The 26990-nt window shown below is 40.1% G+C and overlaps 1 protein-coding gene across 3 annotated transcripts in view; it reads right to left on the bottom strand.

The window, feature by feature from the left end:
- Window positions 1–1119: 1119 nt before the first annotated feature.
- The window catches only part of LOC149205405 (uncharacterized), a 44333-nt gene continuing 18462 nt past the window's right edge, over window positions 1120–26990 (bottom strand). For 2 of the 3 annotated variants that reach the window (XM_089395047.1, XM_089395045.1), the window contains exon 2: window positions 1120–1437. In XM_089395047.1, the coding sequence (XP_089251173.1) occupies window positions 1388–1437 (50 nt within the window). In that variant the 3' untranslated portion in view covers window positions 1120–1387. Of the gene's footprint in view, window positions 1438–3264; window positions 3397–26990 lie in introns of all 3 variants that reach the window. The other variant, XM_089395046.1, reaches the window with a different exon arrangement.

Raw genomic sequence — 26990 nt, 5'->3', positions numbered from 1 at the left:
CCGATGTTTCTATGAGGGATGAAACAACGTGATTTGTTAGACTGCCGAGCCAAGATCTTTTGAAAATAGAAATGACTCATAACCAAATGATATGATCATAACGAATGTATACGAAGTGATAACTTGGATCAAAGTCTAACATGATCAAGCACCTAATGCAATAGAAAATCCTACATGTAAAGTATGACTGCTCCGATAGAGATTAAAGTTTAAACATGACATGCATATAGTTCAACTACCAATAAAATATTCAGTTAACGTATTGGTATGTGTCAAAATGTTTTGTCTCAAAAAAAAGGAATATTTTTACTATGAACACTACAAATCCAAGAATGAAGTAATTTATCAGTATATATTGATTTTTCACAGAAGAATTTATCAGTTTATATTAATTTTTCACAGAATAATTTATCAGTATATATTAATTTTTCACAGTTTACTAATGTATTATTGTGCCAGAGGTGCAATCTACAGCCTGGTATGGGTGAAATATGTAACATCTCTGCTCAACTCCAAGTTGACAAGTGGGTTTTAAAAATAATAATAACACTGTAAGTTACCAGCAGCTCTTGTGGTTCACAATGAACGCCATCTTCCATCCGGATATTCTGGGGAAAAGTGGGAAATCTCATGAACTGTCCTTTCATATATATAGAAAGAGATTGGAATTTAAAAATGGGTAATGTTTATGCCTAACACTCACATGACACTGGTATAAGTCATCCTAATATAATATTTTTTTATAAAAAAAATTAGAAATAACAAACATATGTAACATTAAAAAGAAAATCAAACAAAAATACCAAACATTATATGGAGACAAACCAATGTAGATCCAAGCATATAGAGATTTATATTTAGATTTCTTTTTTCTTCCTCCTGGTAATTAATAAATCCAAGATTAAGATGAATCTAAACTGGTATATAACTACAAAAATGCATAAATATCTCTTTAACAAAATTAACATCTTTGGTGAATGAAAAGCTACATGTGATTCAATTGATCTTTGGTTGCACTCAACCTTCACCAGCAAACAAGAGAAATAACAGTTCAATTCATTTAGAATTTGATATCAGCCACTGGTATGACTACAATAAGCATAAATAAAATTGCAAAGATAGAAAAGGAGAGGGGTGGAGTTCTTCTCTTCGTATATTAAGCTGAGGAGAACAAGAAATATTTTGGTTTAAAATAATGTATCTGTATCCAATGCCTAGTTTCTATATAACTTACAAAGAAATGAATAATTTGAGTTTCAAGTTCCCCAACGCATATCAGAGACCAACCGAGCAACTGTGAGAGCATAGATAACCAACCAACACCCCAAGGCCAGCTCCAGCAAACACTTGTAAAGGTGTATGACCTAAAAGCTCTTTTAGTTTCTTTTCACTGATGGGATGCCCTTTGAATAGGTCCTCTACAATTAAGTTCAATACCTGCAGTGATAGATTATTTAACAAGCGCCAAAAGTATAGCATCGATTCACATTAAAAGAACACTTGAAAAGACAACTTTCCAACTTTAAAATAAAAGTCCCAATAAACGTCACATGCTAACTGCAGTTCTAAAACACAACCCTGATATAAAAAGTATATGCAATTTGAATTATGTGAATAATTCATCAATCATCCTTTCCGCTGTGTAAAATATAAAGACCCTCATCAAGCCTTAACGCATTATATTGTCCCACAGTTGTTACAATGCACAACACATCAAACCTAGTATCCTGCAATACTTTACACATCATAAGGTGTTGGTTCTATGCAGCAAGCAGTACCCATTCTACTTAGACTACAAGTCCTACAAAAATGCACACCCATTTCAACCAACTGATTAATATCTTCGGGAACATCTTGAGCTGCTAAGGGATATATCGGGAATGCCATGTGCCAGCATTGCCTGTAAAGTTTTGGGGGAGTTGGGTAGCAAATAGGCATTTCATTGTGCAACTTATCTTACAACTAGGTTCAATAGAAAGTGCACTTTCCCCTTTTCAACTCATTAGGCAGAGAATAGCTTCATGTAGCATTTTACAAGTCATAAGGTGTTGACTCTATGCAACTTTTATTGCATGACTTATCTTACAACTAGTTTCAAGAATCAGTGCCCTCCCCACTTTTCAACTCATCCTCAGACATGGTATTGTATTCCACAATGCTTTACACACTATAAGGTATTGTTTCTATGCAAGCAGCAACCGTTATTCTTGACTATGAGTCCTACAACATGCTACACCAACTTCACCCAACTGATCTAATAGCTTCAGAAATGTATTGAGATGTTAAGGGAAAGATAAGTAACGTCACTGACAGCATTGCCTGTAAAAAAAAAAAAATTGGGGGGGGGGTGGGTTTGTTGGTGACAAATAGGCATTTTGTTGCACATCTTGTCTTACAAATAGATTCAGCAGTCGGTGTGCTCTCCCCTTTTCAACTCAATTCCTAACAAGTGCTGTTGCTGTTGTATCACTATTCCTGGAAAATGGTTCAACCAACTGATTAATATCTTCGGGAACATCTTGAGCTGCTAAGGGATATATTGGGAATGCCATGTGCCAGCATTTCCTGTAAAGTTTTGGGGGAGTTGGGTAGCAAATAGGCATTTCATTGTGCAACTTATCTTACAACTAGATTCACTAGAAAGTGCACTTTCCCCTTTTCAACTCATTAGGCAGATAATAGTATCATGTAGCATTTTACACGTCATAAAGTGTTGACTCTATGCAACTTTTATTGCATGACTTATCTTACAACTAGTTTCAAGAATCAGTGCCCTCCCCACTTTTCAACTCATCATCAGACATGGTATTGTATTCCACAATACTTTACACACTATAAGGTATTGTTTCTATGCAACAAGCAGCAACCGTTATACTTGACTATGAGTCTTACAACATGCTACACCAATTTCACCCAATTGATCTAATAGCTTCAGAAATGTCTCGAGATGTTAAGGGAAAGATAAGTAACATCACTGGCAGCATTGCCTGTAAATTTTTTTTTTTTTTTTGGGGGGGGGGGGGGGGGGGGGTTGTTGACAAATAGGCATCTTGTCTTACAAATAGGTTCAGCAGTCAGTGCGCTCTCCCCTTTTCAACTCACTTCCTAACAAGTGTTATTGCTGCTCTATCACTATTCCAGGAAAATGGTTCAACCTGCCAGACTATTGAACTATGACTTACAACATCTGTTAGACAAAGACATTAAAAACAAAATTCAACCATAATATCTGCAGCAATTGCTTCACAATATTAAAATGAGTACCTTGCTAGGAGGTCAACTTTTGGTGATTTTACTATATCCACAAACTTCAGAGCCCGTTAACTCATCGAGAGTACTCAAAATGCACTCACCAAAACAACCTCTAGCCTTCCCCATTCCACGAGTAATTGTTATCTGTAAAATAAATTAGTAAAAAGTAACCATACACAATAGATATATGAGATTCACATGATCATTAACAGGGTCTAACTCAGTAATTGTGGCTTTCCTTAGAAAAGCAGATCTTATTAAAACGTTAATGGCCAGGACAAGAGGATCCCATGAAAAGTGAGAATTATGAGCAATACTAATCCTTATGTGGTTGCTCATTTTAATGGATAACTTTTCTAGAAGAGTACAGTATATAGTTACTGGTGAAAGTTCAATCTACACCTACAGAATAAAAACAGACCCCAACATCCCCTGTGACCTGAACCATGACAGCAGGGTCATGTTTCTGGGAAAAACTCATCAGAAACAGGAAACGTTTCAGAAATGTCATTTCTGATGCACATTTCCTATTTCTTTACGAGTAATGCATTTCAAGAAGTGCAGACTGTTTCTTGTAAAAACACAAGCAGAAAGGCCCTCAAAAACTTGTAAACAAAAAAAATGCCGATATTTTTTTTTTTTTTTTGACTAAAATGCTTTTTTTTTAAATAATGTGATCAAATCTAAGTTGCAGGGAACATCACATCAAGGGCTGTAACAAGTGCATTTCCATATGGAAACACAGAAACATGTGCGGTACGGCCTTGAAACACATTCCCTCCTTGCGATGTTTTCCTGGCCGTATGGAGCCATCTCATGTGCAGGAAACATGTTTCAAGGCTGTACCATTATCCATACTGCTTTTTTCCAATTCTAACTCAGCCACTTTTGACTCATTTTGACTGCTGGGATCCATAATTTTGGACTTAATCCTTAATTAGATGTTAATTAATAATTAATGAGACTTTTAGAAGCCTCTAAGAACATAATTCTTTATGAAGAGTATTTCACTCATTTTTGCCTCACAAAGTTTGAGCAAAGGGGGGATTTGAGCAGCAGCTTGAGCAAGGTTGTGTTTCCACCAAGAAGGGGTTCAGTCTCTTAGGCTGCTACAACAAGCATTCAGAGGTTCAATGGTGTTTTGGGCAGCTACAGCCATCTTTGTATGTTGTTTTGCACAGCTATAGCCATCATCGTTTGTCATTTTGTGGTGTTTTAAAGCAGTTTCAGCTACAAGCAGCATTTTGTGGTGTTTTGGGCAACTTCAGCAACCATTTCTTACATTTTTGGTGAGCAGAAAGCTTTCTTGAAGTTTCTTGCTAGTTATTTAGTGTTTTCGTAAGCTTTATGCTTCCATTATTCATTTTATTTATCAAATATCTGATTTTTACCTTTTTTGCAGCAGCAACAACTTCCAACCAATGTACTTCTGCCCTAGTGGCCAAGCCCAACAAAAGGAATGACTACTATCCTCTTTAGCTGCATGTTACAAAGACTACAAGAATTCCTAGGGATGGATCATGGGAATGGCAGTGCAATCTCCGCACTAACCCATATTAGGGCTCTTAACCAAGTGTGAAGACAGATGTTTTACAAGAATCAGGAAAAGGTGTTGATCTTTGCCCAAAAACATGTGAACCAGCAGAGGGAAGTAAGTGTGGAAGTGAGCAAGAAGAGGCTGGCATGATTAAAAGACATTAACAACTTGCCAATGCTACTCCTCAGGTTCCAACCATTGAGCCAAGGATTTTGCATGAAGCAAGAAAGAGAAAAACAACTCAACAACTACAAGCATCAAAAAATTCTAAAAGTACATCTTTTGCAATTCAAGAGCACCAAATAGTTAAAATGGTGAATGTTCAAAGGAGAGAAGAAGCTAAAACAAGAATGGCAAGGGCCATCTAGGACTGTGGTATCCCTTCTAACATGGCTCGGTTTCCATATTGGCAAAATATGATGAGGGAAATTAACACAGTTCCTCAAGGGTTCAAGTGGCCTGCCGCCTAACTATGAGAAACTCTGAACCAGTCTACTCAAAAAGGGTTACCATTGTCTTAAATGGATGGATAGAAGTTCTATTTAAAAGCATTTTGAGTCGTTGCTCCAACACCTACTTCTAATTGTCATCTCTTGTTTCATTGAGTAATTTCTTGTTGCTTCATTTGGTTATTGCCTTAAACTAATCTTACTTTTGAACTTGAAGTAATATCGATTATAAGTGGATTGGCATCTTCATATATCCTAAGCATTCCATTTGAAGCATATTGTTTTAATTGCATCTCATTGAAGCATTGCATTAACATTTGCACTTCATTTGCATACTAGATTTAATCTTTGCATCTCACATAGTTTAGTCTTGCATTCATTCTAACATCATCCCTCTTGCCATATTATTGAATTGTGAGCATATCTTTACTTGTAAACTTTCCACTTGCCTGTTCACTGTAATTGCTATATCTCATTGAGGCATATTTCTAAAGTACAAGTTTCATTCATCTCGCAAGTTGTATTTCTCTGCTCATATTTCAATATCTTCCATACTAACATTTGTCTTGCAGCATTACTTGTCATGTAACTTGAAATATTATCTCTTGGAAGTGTTACATCTTTATTGATCATTGTTATCAAGGCACTGGTCTTTATTTGTTTATCTGACTATTGTCTTATTGATCTAATTGAGATTCATCTTGTGAACATATACATTGATCATCTCATAATCACACTTGTTAAATAATCCTTAATTCAAGTTACTGAAAGAAGTAATTGCCTTGCCCTTATTCTCCTAGGACTTGTTGTTCCAACAAGTTTCCCCTCATCATCGTTTTTAGGGACTACCCCCCTTGACTTAGCTAGGAGAGAGTCTAAATAGAGTGTGTATGTGTTAATTTTAGGTATGTTCTATGCTGAGAGCAATTTACTTCAATTTTTCATTTTAGCTCAATGACAATATTCAGATTAGCAATCACATCAACATGATGGTAAAGTGCAGATAGAACATAAACATAAACATCAGAAGACAAGCCAAGACAAGAGGACACAAGATGTGGCACCAGCCAGGGACAAACCCCAATGTGGGGAAACCCTTGATCAATTCTTTTTATATTCTTTGATAGTTCAGCAGAGAGAGATAGTACAAATACATTTGAAGTCAACACTTTGACTTGCCAAAATAAGAGATCAGACATCAGAGATCTTCACCATGAAGATGAGGTTGAAGATCTGATGACAAGGACTGCAATTATGAACTCAGGTGAAGGCATGATCCAGGTGGATGTTGGTGGCCACCCACCTATCCTATCTGGACCCCCACAACTGTCCCTTTCAGTTTTTCAGTTTCCTTAATTATAGCGCAGTTTATTATTTTTAGCAGTTTTTAAGGTCCTAAACTTCCGGAGCCATTTTGAGGCCCTAAACGATGTTTTTTGGGAAATCTACAGCCAACGATTGCCCTGTCAAAAAATCGTTTTTTCCGTCGTAGTCCTCGGAGAGATCTTTCTAACGGACTATCATGCGCGTCAAACGGAGATAATACGACCAATTCGCGACCCCGGGAAGTTGATGTACCAACTTACCCAAAAACGGGGCCCACAATTTGGCGTTTCATCTTCTAGGGTTAGGTTTTGGAATGTGAAGGGTTTTCCATTGTTTCTCAACAATAAATAGGCCTTCGAGCCTCATTGTAACACAGTTCAGAGGCAAGTAGCCACACATCTCTTCTCAGAGATAAGCTACCATCGCCCTAGCTGGTTTATTTTCATTTTTGGTTGTAAGCATATTTCAGTATTTTCCAATAATGAAATGAAGTATTATTTCCGCTGCATCTTTGTGTATATGGTTATCTCTATAATTTGTTGCGTTCTTGTTTAAATCCGGATCAGTGGTATCATAGCGGTCTGCTTTTTCTCTGTTTTTCTTTGCATGTCCCCAACGAGGTCGGGATATAAGGAGTTAGGGCTTGAACTGGTCGAACCTTTGCAAGCCCAGCCTCGCAAATCTCGACGACCTCCCATGGTAGATGAGAAGCAAAAACGAGGGGGCAGGAGATCCTATCAAAATCTTGCTCGAAGAAGCCCTCGAGCGACAAAGGAATGCAATGATGGACAGCTTTGCCCAGATCCTTCAGTGACTACCCAGAGGCGACACATCGATTTCCAACAGCTACTCTGGAAATGCCACACCCTTTAAGGTACAAGTTAATTTTGAAATCCCCATCTTCGAGGGTCAAATAGACGCAAATGCCGTAGATAAATGGGTAAATCTGCTAGATGGGTATTTTTCTGTTCATGAATTTTCAAGTCAGGAGAAGATTGTTTTCGCTCTTCTCAAAGCAGCCCCCCACGTCAAGGACTGGTGGGAAACCTACTGCGAGCAGAAGGATGAAAGTACAGGCTCACTGTTTTCAACCGCACCCACTTGGAATGACTTCCGGGATGCCATCAAGGAGCAGTAGTACCCTGTCAAAAGCTATGAGGACAAATACATCAAATGGACCACACTGCGGCAGGGACGAGACCAAGATGTGCCGGAGTTCACAAACATTTTTCATAACCTTCGCACACAATTGGGTATCAAAGATTTTGAGCTACATCTAGTACTCAAATACCGCGGCTGCCTACACAGATACATCCAGGAAGAGATGGAGTTCTTGAACATCTCCTCACTCGGCACAGCATACCGATACGTTGTCAAAATCGAGCAAAAGTTCAAACAGAAGAAGCAAGACTTTGGATCTGCAAATCCGAAGCCCAAAGGACAAAGCCAAGGCGGGGTGACCCAAGACAACCCCTCGAAGCCGCAAGAAAAGAACACCACGACGAAGCCGAAGAAGGACACAGGAAAGTGGTGTGAGTTCCACAAGAGTCCCACTCATAACACAAGTTTGTGTCGGACTAAGCAGTCGTTGGTGGCCGAGTTGAAGGCTTCTGAATCAGATGCATGTTCCAACCCTGAGCTAGAACTTGACAAGGGGAATGGCAAAGGGAAGCAGATCATTGATGCGGAGCCTAGCGCCACTATTGCCACCACCAAGATCCAGAAAAATGAGCCCGAAGATCCAGAGGAGGGGGAACGTCTTTTCCACTCACAGATGTGGGTGAAGGGTTCACCACTGCAATTCATTGTCGACAGTGGCAGCCAAAAGAACCTCATTTCAGCAGAGGTCGTGAAGCGGTTGGGCCTACCAACTACACCACACCCACAGCCGTACAGTATCGGTTGGCTTCATGAAGGACAAGATCTCAAAGTTCGCCAGCAATGCCGCCTTCCCTACAGCATCAAGCCCTTCACAGATGAGGTATTGTGTGATGTTACACCTCTGGATGTTTGCGATGTACTATTAGGTTAGCCACACTTGTGGAGGCGACATGCTGTGTATGAGTCAAGGCCTCGCACTGTCATTATTTCTTTGGATAATTCATTATACAGGATACCGGAGGTAGCCCCACCTACCGCCACCTCTTTGATCATTGCCAAGAAAGGAAGCAAGCTCATCTCCCACACTAGGAAATTCATTTTCTGTCTGGTTCGCTCCCAAAGTAAGGGGAAGATCGTTGCTACATCCATGACCCCCGCAAAGGGTTCCTCCACACAGCAGCAACAACAAAGGGATACGGTCATGATAGAACACAGGAACAACTTCTCCTCACCCACAGGGGTACCACACAAGTTTCAGGTGGGCAACAAAGTTTGGTTACATCTGCAGAAAGAACGCCTTACCAGAACCCATCAAAAACTCAGACCACTCCGACATGGTTCTTACACTAGTACCAAGGCTACGGGAAACAATGCTTGGAAGCACAACATTCCTCCATTCCTTCGCTTGCACCGAGTGTTCAATGTGGACCGTCGCCGACCATGCTTCCCACCATTTCTGGACACATCAGAGATTGCAGAACAGCTCACCAGAGACCCAGCTCAGCAGAAGCTTCCTCATCTCAGGGAGGAACTCAACGCAATGGGGACCATTGCTTCCTAAGGGGGGAGGAATGATCCAGGTGGATGTTGGTGGCCACCCACCTATCCCATCTGGACCCCCACAACTGTCCCTTTCAGTTTTTCAGTTTCCTTAATTATAGCGCAGTTTACTATTTTTAGCAGTTTTTCGGGTCCTAAACTTCCGGAGCCGTTTTGAGGCCCTAAACAATGTTTTTTGGGAAATCTACCGCCAGCTATTTTCCTGTCAAAAAATCGTTTTTTTCGTCGTAGTCCTCTGAGAGATCTTTCCAATAGGCTATTATGCGCGTCAAACGAAGATAATACGACCAATTCGCGACCCCGGGAAGTTGATGTACCAACTTACCCAAAGACGGGGCCCACAATTTGGCGTTTCATCTTCTAGGGTTAGGTTTTGGAATGTGAAGGGTTTTCCATTGTTTCTCAACAATAAATAGGCCTTCGAGCCTCATTGTAACACAGTTCAGAGGCAAGTAGCCACACATCTCTTCTCAGAGATAAGCTACCACCGCCCTAGCTGGTTTATTTCCATTTCTAGTTGTAAGCATATTTCAGTATTTTCCACTAATGAAATGAAGTATTATTTCCGCTGCATCTTTGTGTATATGGTTATCTCTATAATTTGTTGCGTTCCTGTTTAAATCCGGATCAAGGCATGCTTATCAGTCCTCATTCTTCAACTGATTCTCCAAGATGATTCCATCACCATGCTGCACCTTGCTAGCTGACTAATCCTCAACGCAGTAATACTAACCCATGATAATAGCTCTGTCCATCTCATATTACAGCAGCATCATACAACCCTCCAATAGTCATCAAGATGGCCTTAGATATCAGCAGAATTGTCTCACAAGACAACTCCTAGATTAAGCTGAAGATCTGGGCATATATAGGTCCTCATACACTCATACGAAATGCTTGACTCTGGTGTTATGACCTGGGGCCTAACACACAGTCTTCAGGCAGCATATTCATCATTGTTGGTCCCTTCAATAACAACTCAACAGGTCTGATACTATGCTCCTCTAACTCAGTCCTCTTGCAAGAAGAAACCAGCCTTATATTGTCACAAAAGAGATGCCCAAACCATGCCACTCTCACACTGACAACCTGTTGTGTTTAGGGCACTTTAGGTCTCAGCTAGGCCTCCTCTAAATAGCAATTAGGTCCACCCTTAATTGCAGATTTAGTGCCTCCTCATTACTGTGTATAGGGCTTATGTTTCACTGTTGATCAACCCTCCTTTGCTGCGGATAAGACTTCCTCATAACTACGGATTAGGGCATCACTAAACAACAGATTAAACTCCTTGTTTGGACTGCGGTTTAAGGCACAATTTGACAGCTGCTAGAGACCTCCATTTTCGGTGGCTGGAACCTTCTCCTTTCACTGCAGCTAGGGCAGATAGATGCGTCTTGAGACTGCGGATCAGGCTGAGGATTAGACTGTAGATTAGGGACCTTTTAAGCAGCGTATTGAAGCTCTCTTTGACTGCTAGAGCTCCCCTAGGACTGTGCCCAAATCTCTCCATTATCTGTGGCTAGGGTAAGACTAGTATCCTCCCATTAGGACTGCGCCTAAATCTCTTCATTATCTGTGGCTAGGGTAAGACTAGTATCCTCCCATTAGGACTGCGGCTAGGGCTCTTTTGGAGCTTCATTTGGTAGCGTATAGAGGCTCCCTTAAAGCCTCCCCTTACTGCGTAGAAGAGCCTCCTTTAGGACTGCATAGGAGCCTCTCTTCACTATGATAATACTCCTCCATGACTGCATGTATAGGGCCTGTGTCTAGATGTCTCATGACTGTAATTTAGGGCAGTGTATAGGTCTCTTTAGACAGCGTCTAGGGCTAGGCATCTCCTCTATGGCAGCGTATTCTCCTTTAGATCTCTCCTACCACCAAAACCCAAACAAGTGGAGAGAGATCACAAGAGATGAGTGACCAAATGACTTGAAGGCCACCTCTATTTATGGTGCAACATTGAGGATGAGTGGGGGTAACTTGGTTGTTGGCCGACCTTGACAGATTGTCAAGTAACACAAATAAATGCATATCTCCATGAATACATGTCGAAATCAGATGATCTTTAGATCAATCCTACACCTCTCGATGAGAGGAATCCATGAAAAATATCAACTGCCATAACTAAGAAGACCCACATGGAGTTTGGCCCTAGTTTCCAATTTTAACACTCCCTCTCAACTAGGGAGAACTCTATCTATTAATCCACCTGCTAGTCCGTACTATCTCTGCCATCAATGCAATGCCCTGCACTGCCCTGCTATGCTATGTTGAATTATGAAGAAAAAGAAGTGATCGAGAATGTATCATACCATTCTCTACTGACCCGAAGTCAGTCCCATATAAAGAGAGTGTCTCATACCACTCTTACTGATCTGAAATCAGTTCCAAATAAAAAGAGTGTCTCATACCACTCTTACTGACTCGAAGTCAATTCCAATTGATCCCAGATCAATATCATCCTAGCGTAGGGAGTACAGTACTACATGATGCGTCCATCTGTAGTACTATGGTCCCTATCCTCATTTCCCTGCTCATTGGCCAGATGAGAGGTACTTCCCATTAGTCCCAGACTGCATGGGTAGGATGTCTCAGCAGGAGAAGGATGAACCACTCATCCTGCCTACATGTCGCCATGGGGTATCCTAGGGGAAAGCTGAACCACTCACCCTGTACACAACAAATCACTAGGGGAAGGTTGAACCACTCACCCTATGACTGTGTCTCAGTAGGAGAAGGATGAACCAATCATCCTACCTACATAGCAAACCACTAGGGGAAGGCTGAACCACTCACCCTATGATTGTTCATCGCTCCAAGAAGTGCCCCCTGGAGTCCCAGAGCTCAATGTCCATATCATACAGGACCCTTAGGAGAGGGTCTATCTACGACTCCAAGTCGTTTTTGAAAAGTCAAGAATTTGACCTTTCCCAGGGGCTTCATCAGAGTATCGGCAACCTGCACATCAGTCCCAACGTGTTGGAGCCTTCTTGCTCCTCGTTGTACCATATCCCAGATAAAGTGGTATCTGATGTCTATATGCTCGGAGCAATCATAGAACACGAGATTCCTCAACAATCAAATCCCACTTTGGTTGTCACAGAAGAACACGATGGTATCCAAACAGCTCACAGAAGAGCTTCCACAACCAGACAGCGTCACAAGAGGCCATACTCACAGCTATGTATATGGCCTCATCGGTGCTCAAAGCAACCGACTTCTACTTCCTGCTCATCCAGGATATCGAAGCAGAACCCAAAGAGAACCAGCATCCAGAAGTTCTCTTACGATCCTCCACATTGCCTGCCTTGTCAGCATTAGAATAATCATGCAGCTTCACATTCCCGGTAGTGTATCTCAATCCATGAGAGATTGTGCCCGAAGATATCTCAAAAAGATTCTTGGCACCAATCCAATGCGAGTGATGAGGCTCAGCCATATGTTGGCTCAACATGCTAACTGCAAAGCATATATCCGGACCGGAGTTCACCAAGAACATCAATTCTATTATGATTTTATGAAACTCAAAGGCATTTCCCAAATCAGGTCTAGTAGCACTATCGCATAACTTCTTAAAGTTAGGCTCCATCGGGGTAGTCACAGGCTTGCAGTCCACCATTCCAAATCCGGAATCCAACTCCCTCTTACTTTTGCAAATGAGAGGGTATGTACCTGTCAGAAAGATGTCGTCCTCATTAGGTACCAGTATAAGAAGTTTATCATCCACAACCTTAAGCAATGGTTTGGATCGGCTTCACTCCTAGTGAATCTCAGCTTCATCAGATAGATATCAATCCTCTCACACCAAGATCGGGGTGCTTGCTTTAAATCATAGAGTTATCTTCCACCTGCATACATGAGATTCCCGATCATGAATCTCAAACCCCTCGGGTTGTTCCACATCTGAGATCTTGCTATTACATGAGGGGAATGGTCCCCTTGCAAGATTTCCTTCGGGACATCTCGAACATGTACCTTCATGCTCTTCCTTGAATTCAGGCATCCCTGTCACCATCCGACTCACATCGAGCAGGGCCTTACAATGAAGATGGGCAGACCTCTGGTGCCATAGAAGAGATGTGTCACACGACATGGTCCCCAATGGACTTCCTGCAACTTGATACAAATTGCCAATCCTAAACCCAAGAGTAAAAGCATCTTGAAAATTCCTTTTCCAAACACGTACCTTTCCATCGATGAATGCCACCTTGTAACCTATGTCTTCCATTGCCGAAATGGACACTAGGTTCTTCTTGAGATTCGGTACACAAAGAACTTCTTGTAAATGAATCGAGTTACCCTGAGCCTTGATACAAATTAACAATCCCATTCCAAGAGGCTATCATCCATGATTCAGGCACGCATTCATCATCATCGATAATGCTCGCTTCAAATGAATCTCTTCATCAGAAGAATCCTCTCCTTTTCCAACACTACGTATTCTGATGGTCCCCTATGAGATGCAAATCTGCTTCCTTGCTATATCCATTGAAATGGGCAGACCTCTGAATGCCGAAATGGTCCCACTTGATAGTGTAAAAGATCTTCGGTACCTTTACAGTGAATGCCAAAGAACTATCTTCCATTGCCGAAAACTAGGTTTCTGAGAATTCGGTTCAAGAGAGTAAATTAGTTACCCTGAGCCAGTAGAAGAGTAACATTCCCTACACCCTTTGTGGGATAGGTGGCATCATCTCCAAGAATAATCTCCAAATTTGTTTCCTTCTCTATCAAATTAGAGAGAGCTTCCTTGTATCCAGTGAAGTGCCTTGAAGCACCACTATCAATAAGCTAATTTCCCAAGGATTCTAGAGGAGAGGCAGTGGAGAGGGTCGATATAAGATAATACTCCAATTGCTTATCCAAAACAACATTTGATTCTTCATACCTGGAGTTCCTTGCTTTCTTGGAGAATCGGCCATTTGACATTTCCTTGATGTCCTGCATTCCTTTTTCCCTTTGCCATTATACCTACCATTCCTTCGATCATAGAAGATGCCCCTGGAATGATTGTGATCATCATCATGAGATGTGTCCCTTCTATTTGGGCACTCCCTTGCAAAATGGCCTAACTTATTACAAGCAAGGCATCTACCCTTCCTTCCACCCTTAGATTCGGACTTTCCATTGAAGCGACCTTAGGTAGGTCACGAGACGCTTGTCAATGGAATCTCTTCTTCGCTTCGACTTCACCCTTGGTGTACTTGATCTTTGGAGCAGCCAGTGCATTTGATGTAGGCTCAGGGATTTTACTCTTCACGTAATCCAGCGCTTCTTGCTCGGGAAGTGGGATGAGGAACCCATTGAGCCCTTTGTCCTTTCCAACTGTTTTCGGTGATTGCTCTTTCACTGCTGCTTGGGCTTTGTCTTCATCTCAGCTCTGATACCATATTAATTTTAGGTATGTTCTATGTTGAGACCAATTTACTTCAAATTTTCATTTTAGCTCAATGACAACATTCAGATTAGCAATCACATCATCATGATAGTAAAGTGCAGATAGAACATAAACATAAACATCATAAGACAAGCCAAGGCAAGAAGACACGAGATGTGGCACCAGCCAGGGACAAACCCTAATGTGGGGAAACGCTTAATCAATTCTTCTTATATTCTTCGATAGTTCAGCAAAGAGAGATAGTAAAAATACATTTGAAGTCAACACTTTGACTTACCAAAATAAGAGATCAGACATCAGAGATCTTCACCATGAAGATGAGGTTGAAGATCTGATGACAAACACTGCAGTTCTGAACTCAGGTGAAGGCATGCTTATCAGTCCTCATTCTTCAACTGATTCTCCAAGATGATTCCATCACCATGCTGCACCTTGCTAGCTGACTAATCCTCAACGCAGTAATACTAACCCATGATAATAGCTCTGTCCATCTCATATTACAGCAGCATCATACAGCCCTCCAATAGTCATCAAGATGGCCTTAGATCTCAGCAGAATTGTCTCACAAGACAACTCCTAGATTAAGCTGAAGATCTGGGCATATATAGGTCCTCATACACTCATACGAAATGCTTGACTCTGGTGTTATGACCTGGGGCCTAACACACAGTCTTCAGGCAGCATATTCATCATTGTTGGTCCCTTAACAACTCAACAGGTCTGATAGTATGCTCCTCTAACTCAGTCCTCTTGCAAGAAGAAACCAGCCTTATACTGTCACAAAAGAGATGCCCAAACCATGCCACTCTCACGCTAACAACCTGCTGTGTTTAGGGCACTTTAGGTCTCGGTTAGGCCTCCTCTATACAGCGTACAAGGGCCTCTTTGAACAGCGATTAGGTCCACCCTTAACTGCGGATTTAGGACCTCCTCATTACTGTGTATAGGGCTTATATTTCACTGCTGATCAGCCCTCCTTTGCTGCGGATAAGGCTTCTTCATAACTGCGGATTAGGGCATCACTAAACAACAGATTAAACTCCTTGTTTGGACTGTGGTTTAAGGCACAATTTGACAGCTACTAAAGACCTCCATTTTTGGTGGCTGGAACATTCTCCTTTCACTATGGCTAGGGCAGATAGATGCCTCTTGAGACTGCGGATTAGGCTGAGGATTAGACTGCGGATTAGGGACCTTTTAAGCAGCGTATTGAAGTTCTCTTTGACTGCTAGAGCTCCCCTAGGACTGCAGCCAAATCTCTTCATTATCTGCAGCTCGGGTAAGACTAGTATCCTCCCATTAGGACTGCGGCTAGCCGTGGTTATAAGACTGCGGCTAGGGCTCTTTTGGAGCTTCCTTTGGCAGCGTATAGAGGCTCCCTTAAAGCTTCTCCTTTCTGCGTAGAAGAGCCTCCTTTAGGATAGTGTAGGAGCCTCTCTTCACTTGTGATAATACTCCTCCATGACTGTGTGTATAGGGCCTGCGTCTAGATGTCTCATGACTGTAATTTAGGGCAGCGTATAGGTCTCTTTAGACAGCATCTAGGGCTATAGCATCTCCTCTAGGGCAGTGTATTCTCCTTTAGATCTTTCCTACCACAAAAACCCAAACAAGTGGAGAGAGATCACAAGAGATGAGTGACCAAAAGACTTGAAGGCCACCTCTATTTATGATGCAACGTTGAGGATGAGTGGGGGTAACTTGGTTGCTGGCCAACCTTGACAAATTGTCAAGTAACACAAATAAATTCATATTTCCATGAATACATGTCGGAATCGGATGATCTTTAGATCAATACTACACCTCTCGACGAGAGGAATCCAAGAAAAATATCAGCTGCCATAAATAAGAAGACCCACATGGAGTTTGGCCCTAGTCGCCAATTTTAACAGTAGGGATCAGAATGATAACCCCTACTCTGAGTGTTGTGCCTTAGGTGTACACTTTGGGCAGCAACAACATCAATCAAAAGGCAAAACATTACAATAAGCAGTTAGAAACTGAGGTAAAAGCCCATAAGGTTTGGAAGAAGGAAAGGTCATTGCACTGTTGGGGTTGTGGAAGAGAACACCTGTCCCATGAATGCCTTCACCATCAACAAAAAAAAGGATAGCCCATTTAAAATTAAGACACATGGGCTCGCAACCAACAATACATAATGAAGTAAATCAAAGAGGAATACTTTGAAATGTTAAGGCTGCAAGATGAAACACCTGCTTCATTACTTCCCTTATAAGCAGCATGAGGGTAGGGAAATATTTGATGTCCAAGAGACTACCTCAATGAACAAAGCATACATAAGTGCGTTAAAGGTTGGTAAAACAGTGGGAAATCAGTAGGAAGAATCCCTAGCAGTGGCAGTAGAGCTTGCCAAGAGTTGGCTGGTGCCTAGAGAAATTAAGAAGGTTGAGTCACCTACCTTCGGTGGTGAGGTGAAGAGAAATAAGTGAGAATCCCCAAAAACTCTCTAATATAATTAAGAACAAAATGAAAGGTCCACAACACAATTATAAGATTTAATAACCAATTATGCATAGATACGGTAATCTACTTGCATAGGAATGCAAGTGGGAGGGTTCGTCCTGAACTATTTGGAAAAAAATTGGAATGTTAAGGTTGCTATATACCTTAGGAAAGACTCTAATTAAATCTTGTGCATATGATAGTATGTTAAGTGCCATTTTTGCAATAATTGTAGAGGGAAGATTTTAAATAGGTAAAATCAAATTGTCCACTGAATTACAAAACACCATAAACATGAGAAGGTTTGGTTTGTTGCAAATATATAAATATATAATTGACATACTGAAATCAAAATTTAATAAGATTGAATTGGTTGTTGAATTGAGATGTTATAGCTCATGCATAAATTAATTGACTAACAATTGATTTGTGTATGAATGGCATGGAATATGTGCAAGTTTGGCACATGCAATATGTACATGTTTGGGTGCATGATTGAAGGCATTGTTTGAATGCATGAATTGGATACATAGTGTAATTGCCCTTTTTGAATATTCATTGAAATTTGTATGTAAGCAGGTGAAACGATAGAGTTGTGACTAACATGTGAGATTGAGATCATTTATGGGTTGTTGAGCGTTGTAACATCAACACATGCTAAGGTGGTCATGTGAGAATAGACCTCATAAAAATTCTATCGAGGGGGCACAATTATAAATGATGAAGACAATGATAGCAGATGCATGTCAAGAAAATCATAGATGGAGCCAATCAGACTCCTCGAAAAGATTTCAGCTAAGAATTCATGTTGATGGTAGCCAAGTAAGTAGGGCAAACAACAAGTGAAGCTAAAAATGTAAAGGAATTGAGTAAAAATTCTTTTTAGCTGAAATTGATATCTTTTGTTTGTTCAATTTAATGCAGGTATTGCATGAATGCCCAAGAAGGGGTATGGTTAAGGCAGAAAATTGTCAGCACATAAATATTTAGTAAAATCTTAGTAATGTGTGCATGCATTGAGTTGTCATGTTGAACAGAAATTAAATAAATGAATAATAGACTCATGAGATCAAATATGTTCAGTAATGCACTGAAAGATTGGATGACAATGTGGGAGGTATGACGTAGGGACTGCATTGTGTTCATGAGTCCATGAGTATTGGTCCAATAGTTTCTAAGCTTAAGACAAGTGATTCCATCATATAATGTTGAGTTTGTTGATAAGGAACATGTAGTTGAAGGATTGGTTTTTCCTAGTCAATGTGAGAATTGTATGGAATTGTTGATATATGAAAGCAAGTTTGTCATTAATACCTAGTGGGTTATGACAAAGGCAAGAAGCCTTCAATGTGTAAAGATTACTATAATCTTTGTGATGCATCCATGAATTACTATGATATGATTTGTTCATGACACTCATATTATGAATCATGATGGTACATATGCTTGGTGCATTGAGTGCATGCATGCTTGTATGGAACAATCAATTGCATGATTGAATGTCATGAAAGGAAATAACTTCTAATACTCTTAAGGAATTGTTGAGTAGTAAAATGAGTGGCATGAATCCCTCATCCTGCAAAACAAAGTGGAAACTAATTACTCATGAATTTAGAGATATGTATCTTACTAAAGAAAGTGGTTATGTAACTCTCTGTTTTGACCATTTGGGTTCTTGGAATAAATGTTTGATTGCATTATGAAATGCTTAGAATGATTGTGATGCAAATATATAATGCAATGATAATTTCATTTCAATCTATCTAAAATCAGTTGAAAGTGATAGAATTATTATGTAAGTAATAATTCTGAGATCACCTCAGGGGATGTTGTAAATTTTGTAATGAAACAATTTCATGTATGAACACCTACCACTGTTTGGCCGATTGAAAGTTCAGATTGCAAATAGAGTGTTAGAATGGGGTGTGAGATAGAAGACACTATGACAGATAAAAATATCACCACCTGCAAAGAAGCCCAACATCATAACTAAAAGTCTCATGTTTGTGAAAATTGGCTTCTCAATGAAGCAATTTTGGGCACTTAAAATTTCTGATGTGAAAGCTTTTTAGCATCTCTCATGGGAATTGAGTGTTGTGATACATGTGAAATGATGAAGCAAGGAGCCCAGGAACAAGGCCATTGTGGTGACATTGCAGCCGTGTGACACACTTTCAGTACCTCACGGGAGCAAGTCATAAAGGGAACCTTGACTATAAGACTGTGTGAGCAATGTAGTGTATCTATGTTAGAGCACGCCAAAAGGTTACTCAGTCATAAGACTCTAACAATCTCTTCAATAATCCCATACATGAAAGCCCTAGGAGAGGTAAATCACCCAAGGATGGGGGTTGCCTATGCTTGGAAGGGTAAGTAACTGATGAGAGAAGAAATTTGTCACACATTGACTGGGATGCGAGTATAATAGGGCCTATCCAATGTAGAAAATGAGTTGAACTTGTTACCTGAGGAGGCCAAGGAGGCAAAAAATAACCATACATGTAAGTATTGGTTTAAAACCTTACCTATTAGAAAATCAACTTATTTTGGGGGAAAATCCAAGTTTCTTATAAAAGGATTACTTGTTGAGCAAGAAAATGACTTGTGATGCAGGAGCATCTAACCTGGGTCAATTCTTTATTAAAGGAGTTAGTTTGTAAAGTGATGATTTAATTAATTATTGTATTTTTTTATAGTTTTTAGGAGAAAAACGATAATTCTTGTAAATAGGAGAAAATTCGAGAGTATTGTGAAAGGTTTGAGAGGATTATGGATTAGTTAGCTCTTATCTAGGGATAAGGGATTGGATGAGACATTTTAGGGATCAAGAGAGATATTTTGGGAGTTAGTTTAGGGATCTAGAACCTATCTTGGGTTCTAATCCATTTGTATAAATTGAGGTGAGCCTATGAGGCATGTAAGATGTAGAAGTGTGTGAGTGACTGAGAGGAATGAGAGGCCATGAATAGGCCATGATTTTTCCTGTAGATATTTTCTTGATTAATTAATCATTCGTTGAAGATTTTTATGTGCATATGCTTGGTGTGATCTTCAGTTTAGTTTTTTTTTTTGTGAAGACCTATGGTTATAGCGCTGCATCAAATTTTGGTACCAGAGCTTTAGGTAATTGTTGGGTTTATGACTGGGTTTGTGACTGAATGATGAATAGGCGCGTTCATGGAAGAGAGTAGGTTATGAGAATCGAGACTCTGATTGCTGTGCTGAGTGAGTTTGTTGCAGTAATGAGAATTGTTGGTTCTATTTTGGCATGTCACCACTGGATTAAGTCACGAGTGTTGCTGCTAGTACATGTAGTGTTGAGCATTGTGCAGTTTGTGGAGGATCCACTGTTCAATATAGCTACTTGAGCTATAATCAAGTGGTATAGCTGACGTGAGGAGCGACCGACATGTGGAGCATGCTAGAAGCCAAGTTGCTTAGAACTTGGAGTGTTCCTACCATGGTAAGCATCGTGAATGTTGAGTGTGAAGATTGTAGGTGGATCGGTGTATAACCGATGTGTGTAAGACAATCACTAGGTGGCTACTCAGAATTGCATCAAAGTTGGGGCATCATTGCAAAGAAGAAGCAGTAGACATCATTGATTTTCATGGAGCTGTGTCGAGGTTAAAGCGCATTGCCAAACTTGATTGACTTGTGGAGTGGTGTAGCTAAATTCGAAGAGATTTGAAGTAGTTGAGCTATGTAAATCAGGAAAAACCTATCTTGCAGAGATGCGTGCGAGATGAGTTATGTGGAAAGTGTTCTGCACTGTGGAGTCGAATGTTGCGTGAAGGAGGAACTGGTAGGCATTGTATCATCATGTTGAATTATAGTGGTACATTGTAGTGGATGTGTGAAATACCATCCGCAAGAAGGAGATGAAAGAAGCATGAAATGAATGTTCATTAGTCTACTGGATGGGTTGGATGAGTTAACGTCTCACCTCTAGTTTCTGCCACCGTAATCGATTTTTTTTCTTTCCATCACGGCTTTGCATACGCCAGGCAAGGTTCACATTAAAGGGGAGAAATGCTACAAGAGTGGTTGACATCTCGCAATCAAGTTAGTAATTCACCAAATGAAGTCAAAGTGGAATAGCGCAGTGGAAGCATGGTTTACAATACTCTGCCTGAAGGAAGATTTTTATGAAGATTCATAGTTTCAAACGGTGGTCCACTTAACTTAAGACATTTATAATGCATGAAAAATTATGAGTGGGAAGAGAGATAGGAGTAATTTATTTCAAGGCGTCTCTTTCTTTTATAAATACAACTTACTTTTATTAAAGAAAGTAAAAGGTTTAATGAATATTAAAAAGTCTCCATTTTTCAAAGTTTAAATATCTTTGATTAATAATATTTATTGTAATTAAGTGGTCCATATTTGAAAGTCTAGGTTTTAAGAGAAATGTAAAGTGTTGGATTCAAATCCATGGCCAAAATCAAACTCAAGTCCAATTGTAAATGAGAAGAGACTTATGAGATCTTCTGTAAAAATTTAAGTCAAGAAGAGTGGATGTCAAGTTCAAAGTCTGGAGTCAAAAAGAAATTTAAGTCAAGTCAAAGGTGATGTAATGGGTGCATGATCGGCAGAGCCCGACACCCAAAGTCTTGTCAAAGTATTGTAAGGATAATTTGAAGAGTTACTGCAGTTGTTGTTTGCAGCAAAAAGGAGCAAGAAGTGCTCAGGAGTAAGGTTCAAGTGAAAGGAACCATTGACCAAGTTCAAAGGAGATAACTTGGAAAAGTGATTCAATTGCAGGTTACAGTGAACAAGGTGAAGTTCACGAAAGAAGAAGAATATGAAGATGCAGATTCCAAAAAAAGGCCACGATAATGCTATAGCAGTTAGCATTCATGATGACAAGAAAGAGATTGTTGAATTAAAGGTACGACTTGACGTGTTAGTAGAGTTATTACAAAGACAGAGACACAGATGGGTAATAAAGAGAACAGTGAAATGGATAATTAAAGAGTTAATGGAAAGACGAAAAAACCATAAATTGAAAATTTTGGAAGCAAAGAAACTCTAGACAAACGTATATATTTGTGAACCAGAGCAAGGATCATTGCTTTGCGATGAAGATGATGATATGACCGTGGGTTTGATTCCCACAGACGACGCTACAGATTGTTCAGAAGACCATCATGAAGACCTAAAGGCAGATTCATCTGTCAAGCCTTACATTTTTAATTCTAACACTTGGTGTGTAAATGCAGGATATGTTTTTAAAGATGTTGAAGGTGGACAAATAATAGAAGTTGTTGATATGGAAAATGACCATCAAATAAATGCGTCAAATGTCGACATGAGAGATATTGCAGCAGAACTAAAATTCCTATAAGAATGGTTGGACAATCCGAAGCCATAGTATGACGACAAGCCTTCAAATCAACAAATATGGCGCAGCAGAAGCGTAGAGATCGACGATAAAGTTCAGCAAACAAACACTAATGCGCAACCAGAAAAGAAGTTAGATATTGAAATTGAAAATATGAAGACGATGATGTTGAAAGAATCTCAGGCAATATTCGTCGAAGAAAGAAAAAGCAAAGATGATCATAGATTACTAATCACTGAACAATTATGCATCAGGAAAGAGGGAGGACAACTACAACATAAAGTTTGGAAGCCTGGAAACCAGAAAAGGACAACCATAGAGCATAAACAACATGACAAAACAACTAATTTATTGCAAGTAAAAGTTTGGGATCCAAGTGGAGTTTTATCATCTATTGAAGATTAATGGTCGGGAGACCATGATTTTCTTTTACCTGGGGAGTCTAATGCAGGAGCATCTAACCTTGGTCAATTCTTTATTAGAGGAGTTAGTTTGTAAAGTGATGATTTAATTAATTCTTGTATTTTTCTATAGTTTTTAAGAGAAAAATGTAATTCTTGTAAATAGGAGAAGATTTGAGAGTATTGTGGAAGGTTTGAGAGGATTATGGATCGGTTAGCTCTTATCTAGCGATAAAGGATTGGATGAGAGATTTTGGGGATCAAGAGAGATACTTTCGGAGTTAGTTTAGGGATCTAGAACCTATCTTGGGTTCTAATCCATTTTTATAAATTGAGGTGAGCCTATGAGGCATGTCAGATGTAGAAGTGTGTGAGTGAGTGAGAGGAATGAGAGGCAATGAATAGGCCATGATTTCTCTTGTAGATATTTTCTTGATTAATTAATCATTTGTTGAAGATTTTTATGTGCATATTCTTGGTGTGATCTTTAGTTTAGTTTTGTTGTTTTTGTGAAGACCTATGGTTAGAGCGCTGCATCAACTTGTAACAAATATGTGATGTTGATCTTATGGTGTAGGAACTAAATGGAACATTGTTGGAAGTAAGCAAGTTGATACGCAAGAGCAAAGAGGCATTGTGTGCCTAAGGCTATAAGCAATGGCACAATGGTTTTCACATCTGAAACTTATGGTTTCAGCCTAGATGTTGAATGGTGGTAATATATTTTATTGCAAGAAAATTTGGTCTTGTACAAGGCATGTATATAAGGTCCAAAGGTAGCCAAACCAAACAAAAACATACACAGCGATAAAAGGACGACAATTCAAGAGAACTGAATTTTTGATGTAGCTAAAGAAAGGATGAAGATTGTTGTTTCATTGAAAGACAACACCTAGGTTGGTGCTACTACAGCCAAAGAAGGTCAACGATCAGTGAGAACACCGAGGACAGTGTTACTTTCAGCAAAAGGGGATTGTGCCACCCCCTTTTCATTTCCCCAAAATTTGTGATGTAATTAAATATTTGTAATGTTGGGTTACCATATTATGTACTAAAATTTATTATGTGATGTATTTTTCTATTTTATTAATAAAAACTCTAGAGCTGAAGGGAGCAGCCAACAAATCATGGTGCCTTAGTGAGGGGGAAAATCCTCGCTGGGGAGAAAAAGATGCAAGGGGGGCTGGGAGAAATCCTAGCCTTGCTTGGATAAATATTATTTCCCCTTGATGTGATGGTTGGTATTCCCAAGAAGCTTCTACTAAAAGATTGGGAAGAAGGGTCAAGGTGTGATTATAAAAATAAGGAGAAACCATTAAGCAGTTCTTGGTTCTTATTTTCTCCTTAGCTTTTCCCTCATACTCTCTCACTCAAAAATTCAATTTGGCAAGAGAAATGGTGGCAAAACCCGGAGAGGTTCAGACCTTGTGATTGGCTAAGAGTTGTGAGTGATAGCCTATGTGACAAAGACTGAGTTTTCCCTGTGTGTGAAGGAGAGTGGCCTTCACTTTTTGTGTTAAATCTAGTCTGAAAACTATGCTAAAACCCTGAGTTTAGTTTTCCCTCAAGGCATCGAGATCTCGTAGCACAGCTAAGCCTAAGGTAGGGTGGAACATGGCTCGCCCTAAGTTGCAGGAAACGTGGGCAAAGGGTCTGTTTCCGTACGAAAACGAAACGGAAACCCGTCAGTATGGCCCAAAAACACGTTTCCGGTCGTACTGGCCCGTTTCTCGAGGAGGACACATGCCCAGTACAGCCGGAAACGCGTTTCTGGGTCGTACGGCGGCGTTTCCCCACGCAAGTTGACTTTTTTTTTTTTTTTTTTAATTTTGTTTTCTAATTTTTAATTGGGTTACTAAAGTGCCTTCTAGTTGCTTCTAGATGCCTCTCTCAAGTTATAAAAGTGACCTTTGTTTCATTCTCTCATCACACAATTGAGCAAGTCGTTTCTCTTGGACACTGGCGATTTTAGCAAAGGAGAAGAGAGGAAGAGAGCAGTGGTTTCAGCTAGGGTGTTTTCAACAGTGAGCATAGTAGATTTCAGCAGCAAGAGCAAGAGATTTCAGTAGCAAGAGAAAGAGATTTCAGCAGTAGATTTGGAGTGCAGAGTTTTCGGCTACGACATTCTTGGCTTTTTGGCTCAACGACAGCCATATTTCTCGTCTTTTCTGGCATTCATTTGGGTAAGCAACATTCATTTTCTTAGTTTTTCCTACTATTTCTTCAATTTTTCGAGGGTTTATGCTGCCAAAAATATGAAAAACGTTTTTTATTTATCGATTTGTTTTTTTTATTTATTTTTGCAGCAATGGCTTCCAACCAAAGTGCAGCTGCAAGTTCAAGCCCTAGGGCCAACCCAAGGGCTGAATATTATCCTCTTTGGAGGCATGTATCGAAGCTTCAAAAATGTGGAGGTGGTGGCTCATGGGAATGGCAATGTAATCTTTGCAATAATTCGTACAAGGGATCCTACCCAAGAGTGAAGGTACATCTTTTGCATGGAGGAGGGCAGGGGGTTATGGGTTGCACAAAAACAGCAGATCCATTTGCAAGGAGGGCATATCAAAGAGAGCAAGATGAGGCAGATGTTATTAAGAGAAGGCATGATGGGCTTACTCAAGCTACTCCTCAAGCTCCATCTAACATTGAGCCAAAGATTGTAGTTGAAGCAAGAAAGAGGAGAGTCGGTGCCACTCAACAACATGAACAACCAGCACCCAAAAATACCAGAGGGGCATCCCCTTCAGTTCAAGATAGCAGAATTGCTAAATTGGTGAATGTGCAAGCAAGAAAAGAAACTGATTCCAGAGTGGCTAGGTGCATTTATGCATGTGGTATCCCATTCAATGTTGTTCGCTCTCCTTATTGACAAGATATGATAAGGGAAATTAACAAAGCTCCTCAAGGGTACAAGGGGCCCAACTATGAGAAAGTCAGAACTCAGCTTCTGAAAAATGAGAAGGAGCTTGTGGAGGATATTTTATCACCAATTTGTTCTTCCTAGAGTAGCTCTGGGGTTACCATAGTCTCAAATGGATGGGCAGATACAAGGCACAGACCATTGATAAATATCATTGCCACTTCCCCCAAAGGAGCAATGTTTATCAAGGCGGAAGAATGCTCAAGAGAGGTAAAAGATGCACAGTTCATTGCTGATGTTATTATAAAAGCTATTGAACAAAGAGGGCCTAACAAGGTGGTGCAAGTTATCACGGATAATGCACCAGTTTGCAAAGCTGCAGTTTAATTATTGAGGGGAGGTATGACCACATCTTTTGGACACCATGCATTGTCCATAATCTGAATCTGATCTTAGAGGAGATCGACAACAAAGTTTCCTGGATAAAGGAAATCACAAGGGAAGCAAGGGAGATTTTCAAATTCATCACCAACCACCACCAATCTCAAGCCATATTTCGAGAGTACTCCAAATTGGAGCTCTTAAAAGTTGTTGAGACAAGATATGCCTCAAACTTCCTGATGTTGCGCCGCCTTGTTGAGGTTAAGCATGCATTAGTTTCTATGGTGGTGAGTCAACTTTGGATTGAGTGGAGACAAGCAGATTCAGAGCGGGGATATATGGTGCGTAGATTGTGCCTTGATGAGGATTGGTGGAGCAAGGTAGATTTCTTGCTAAAGTTCACAACCCCTGCATTTGAGCTTCTTCGGAGTGCTGACACTGACCAACCTTTCTTATGAGAGGTATATGATGGCATGGATTCCATGGTTGAGAAAACTATAGAAATCATTTCGCAAGAGTCTCCACAACTTTTGTTTGTTGATGATCATTTTGCTAGTTTAGTCAAGAAAATCATTGTTGATAGGTGGAACAATTTCAACACTCCATTGCACACTTTAGCACATGCTTTGAACCCCAAATTTTATGATGAGGAGCTTATTGCTCAAAGCAATGCGAAGAGGTAGGCACCCCATAAGGATAGAGAGGTGGCTAATGGGGTGAAAAAAGCCCTTATGAGAATGTTTCCTTCTCATCTACACAGGGAGGTAAAGGAAGAATTTGCCAATTTTGTTGCAGGAATAGATGATTATGCAAATATATCAGCTTTGGAGGAGAGAAGCACCATGAATCCAGTTAGGTGGTGGATTTGTCATGGAGCAAATGGTGTACATTTGCAAAACCTTGCCATTCGTATTCTTT

This window comes from Pinus tabuliformis, chromosome 1_2 (assembly GCF_031772625.1).
Source record: "Pinus tabuliformis cultivar Carrire ecotype Pingquan chromosome 1_2, CPIR1, whole genome shotgun sequence".
Classification (NCBI taxonomy): Eukaryota; Viridiplantae; Streptophyta; class Pinopsida; order Pinales; family Pinaceae; genus Pinus; species Pinus tabuliformis.
The sequence above is the reverse complement of the archived record's forward strand: the minus strand, read 5'-3'. Positions and strand labels throughout refer to the sequence as shown.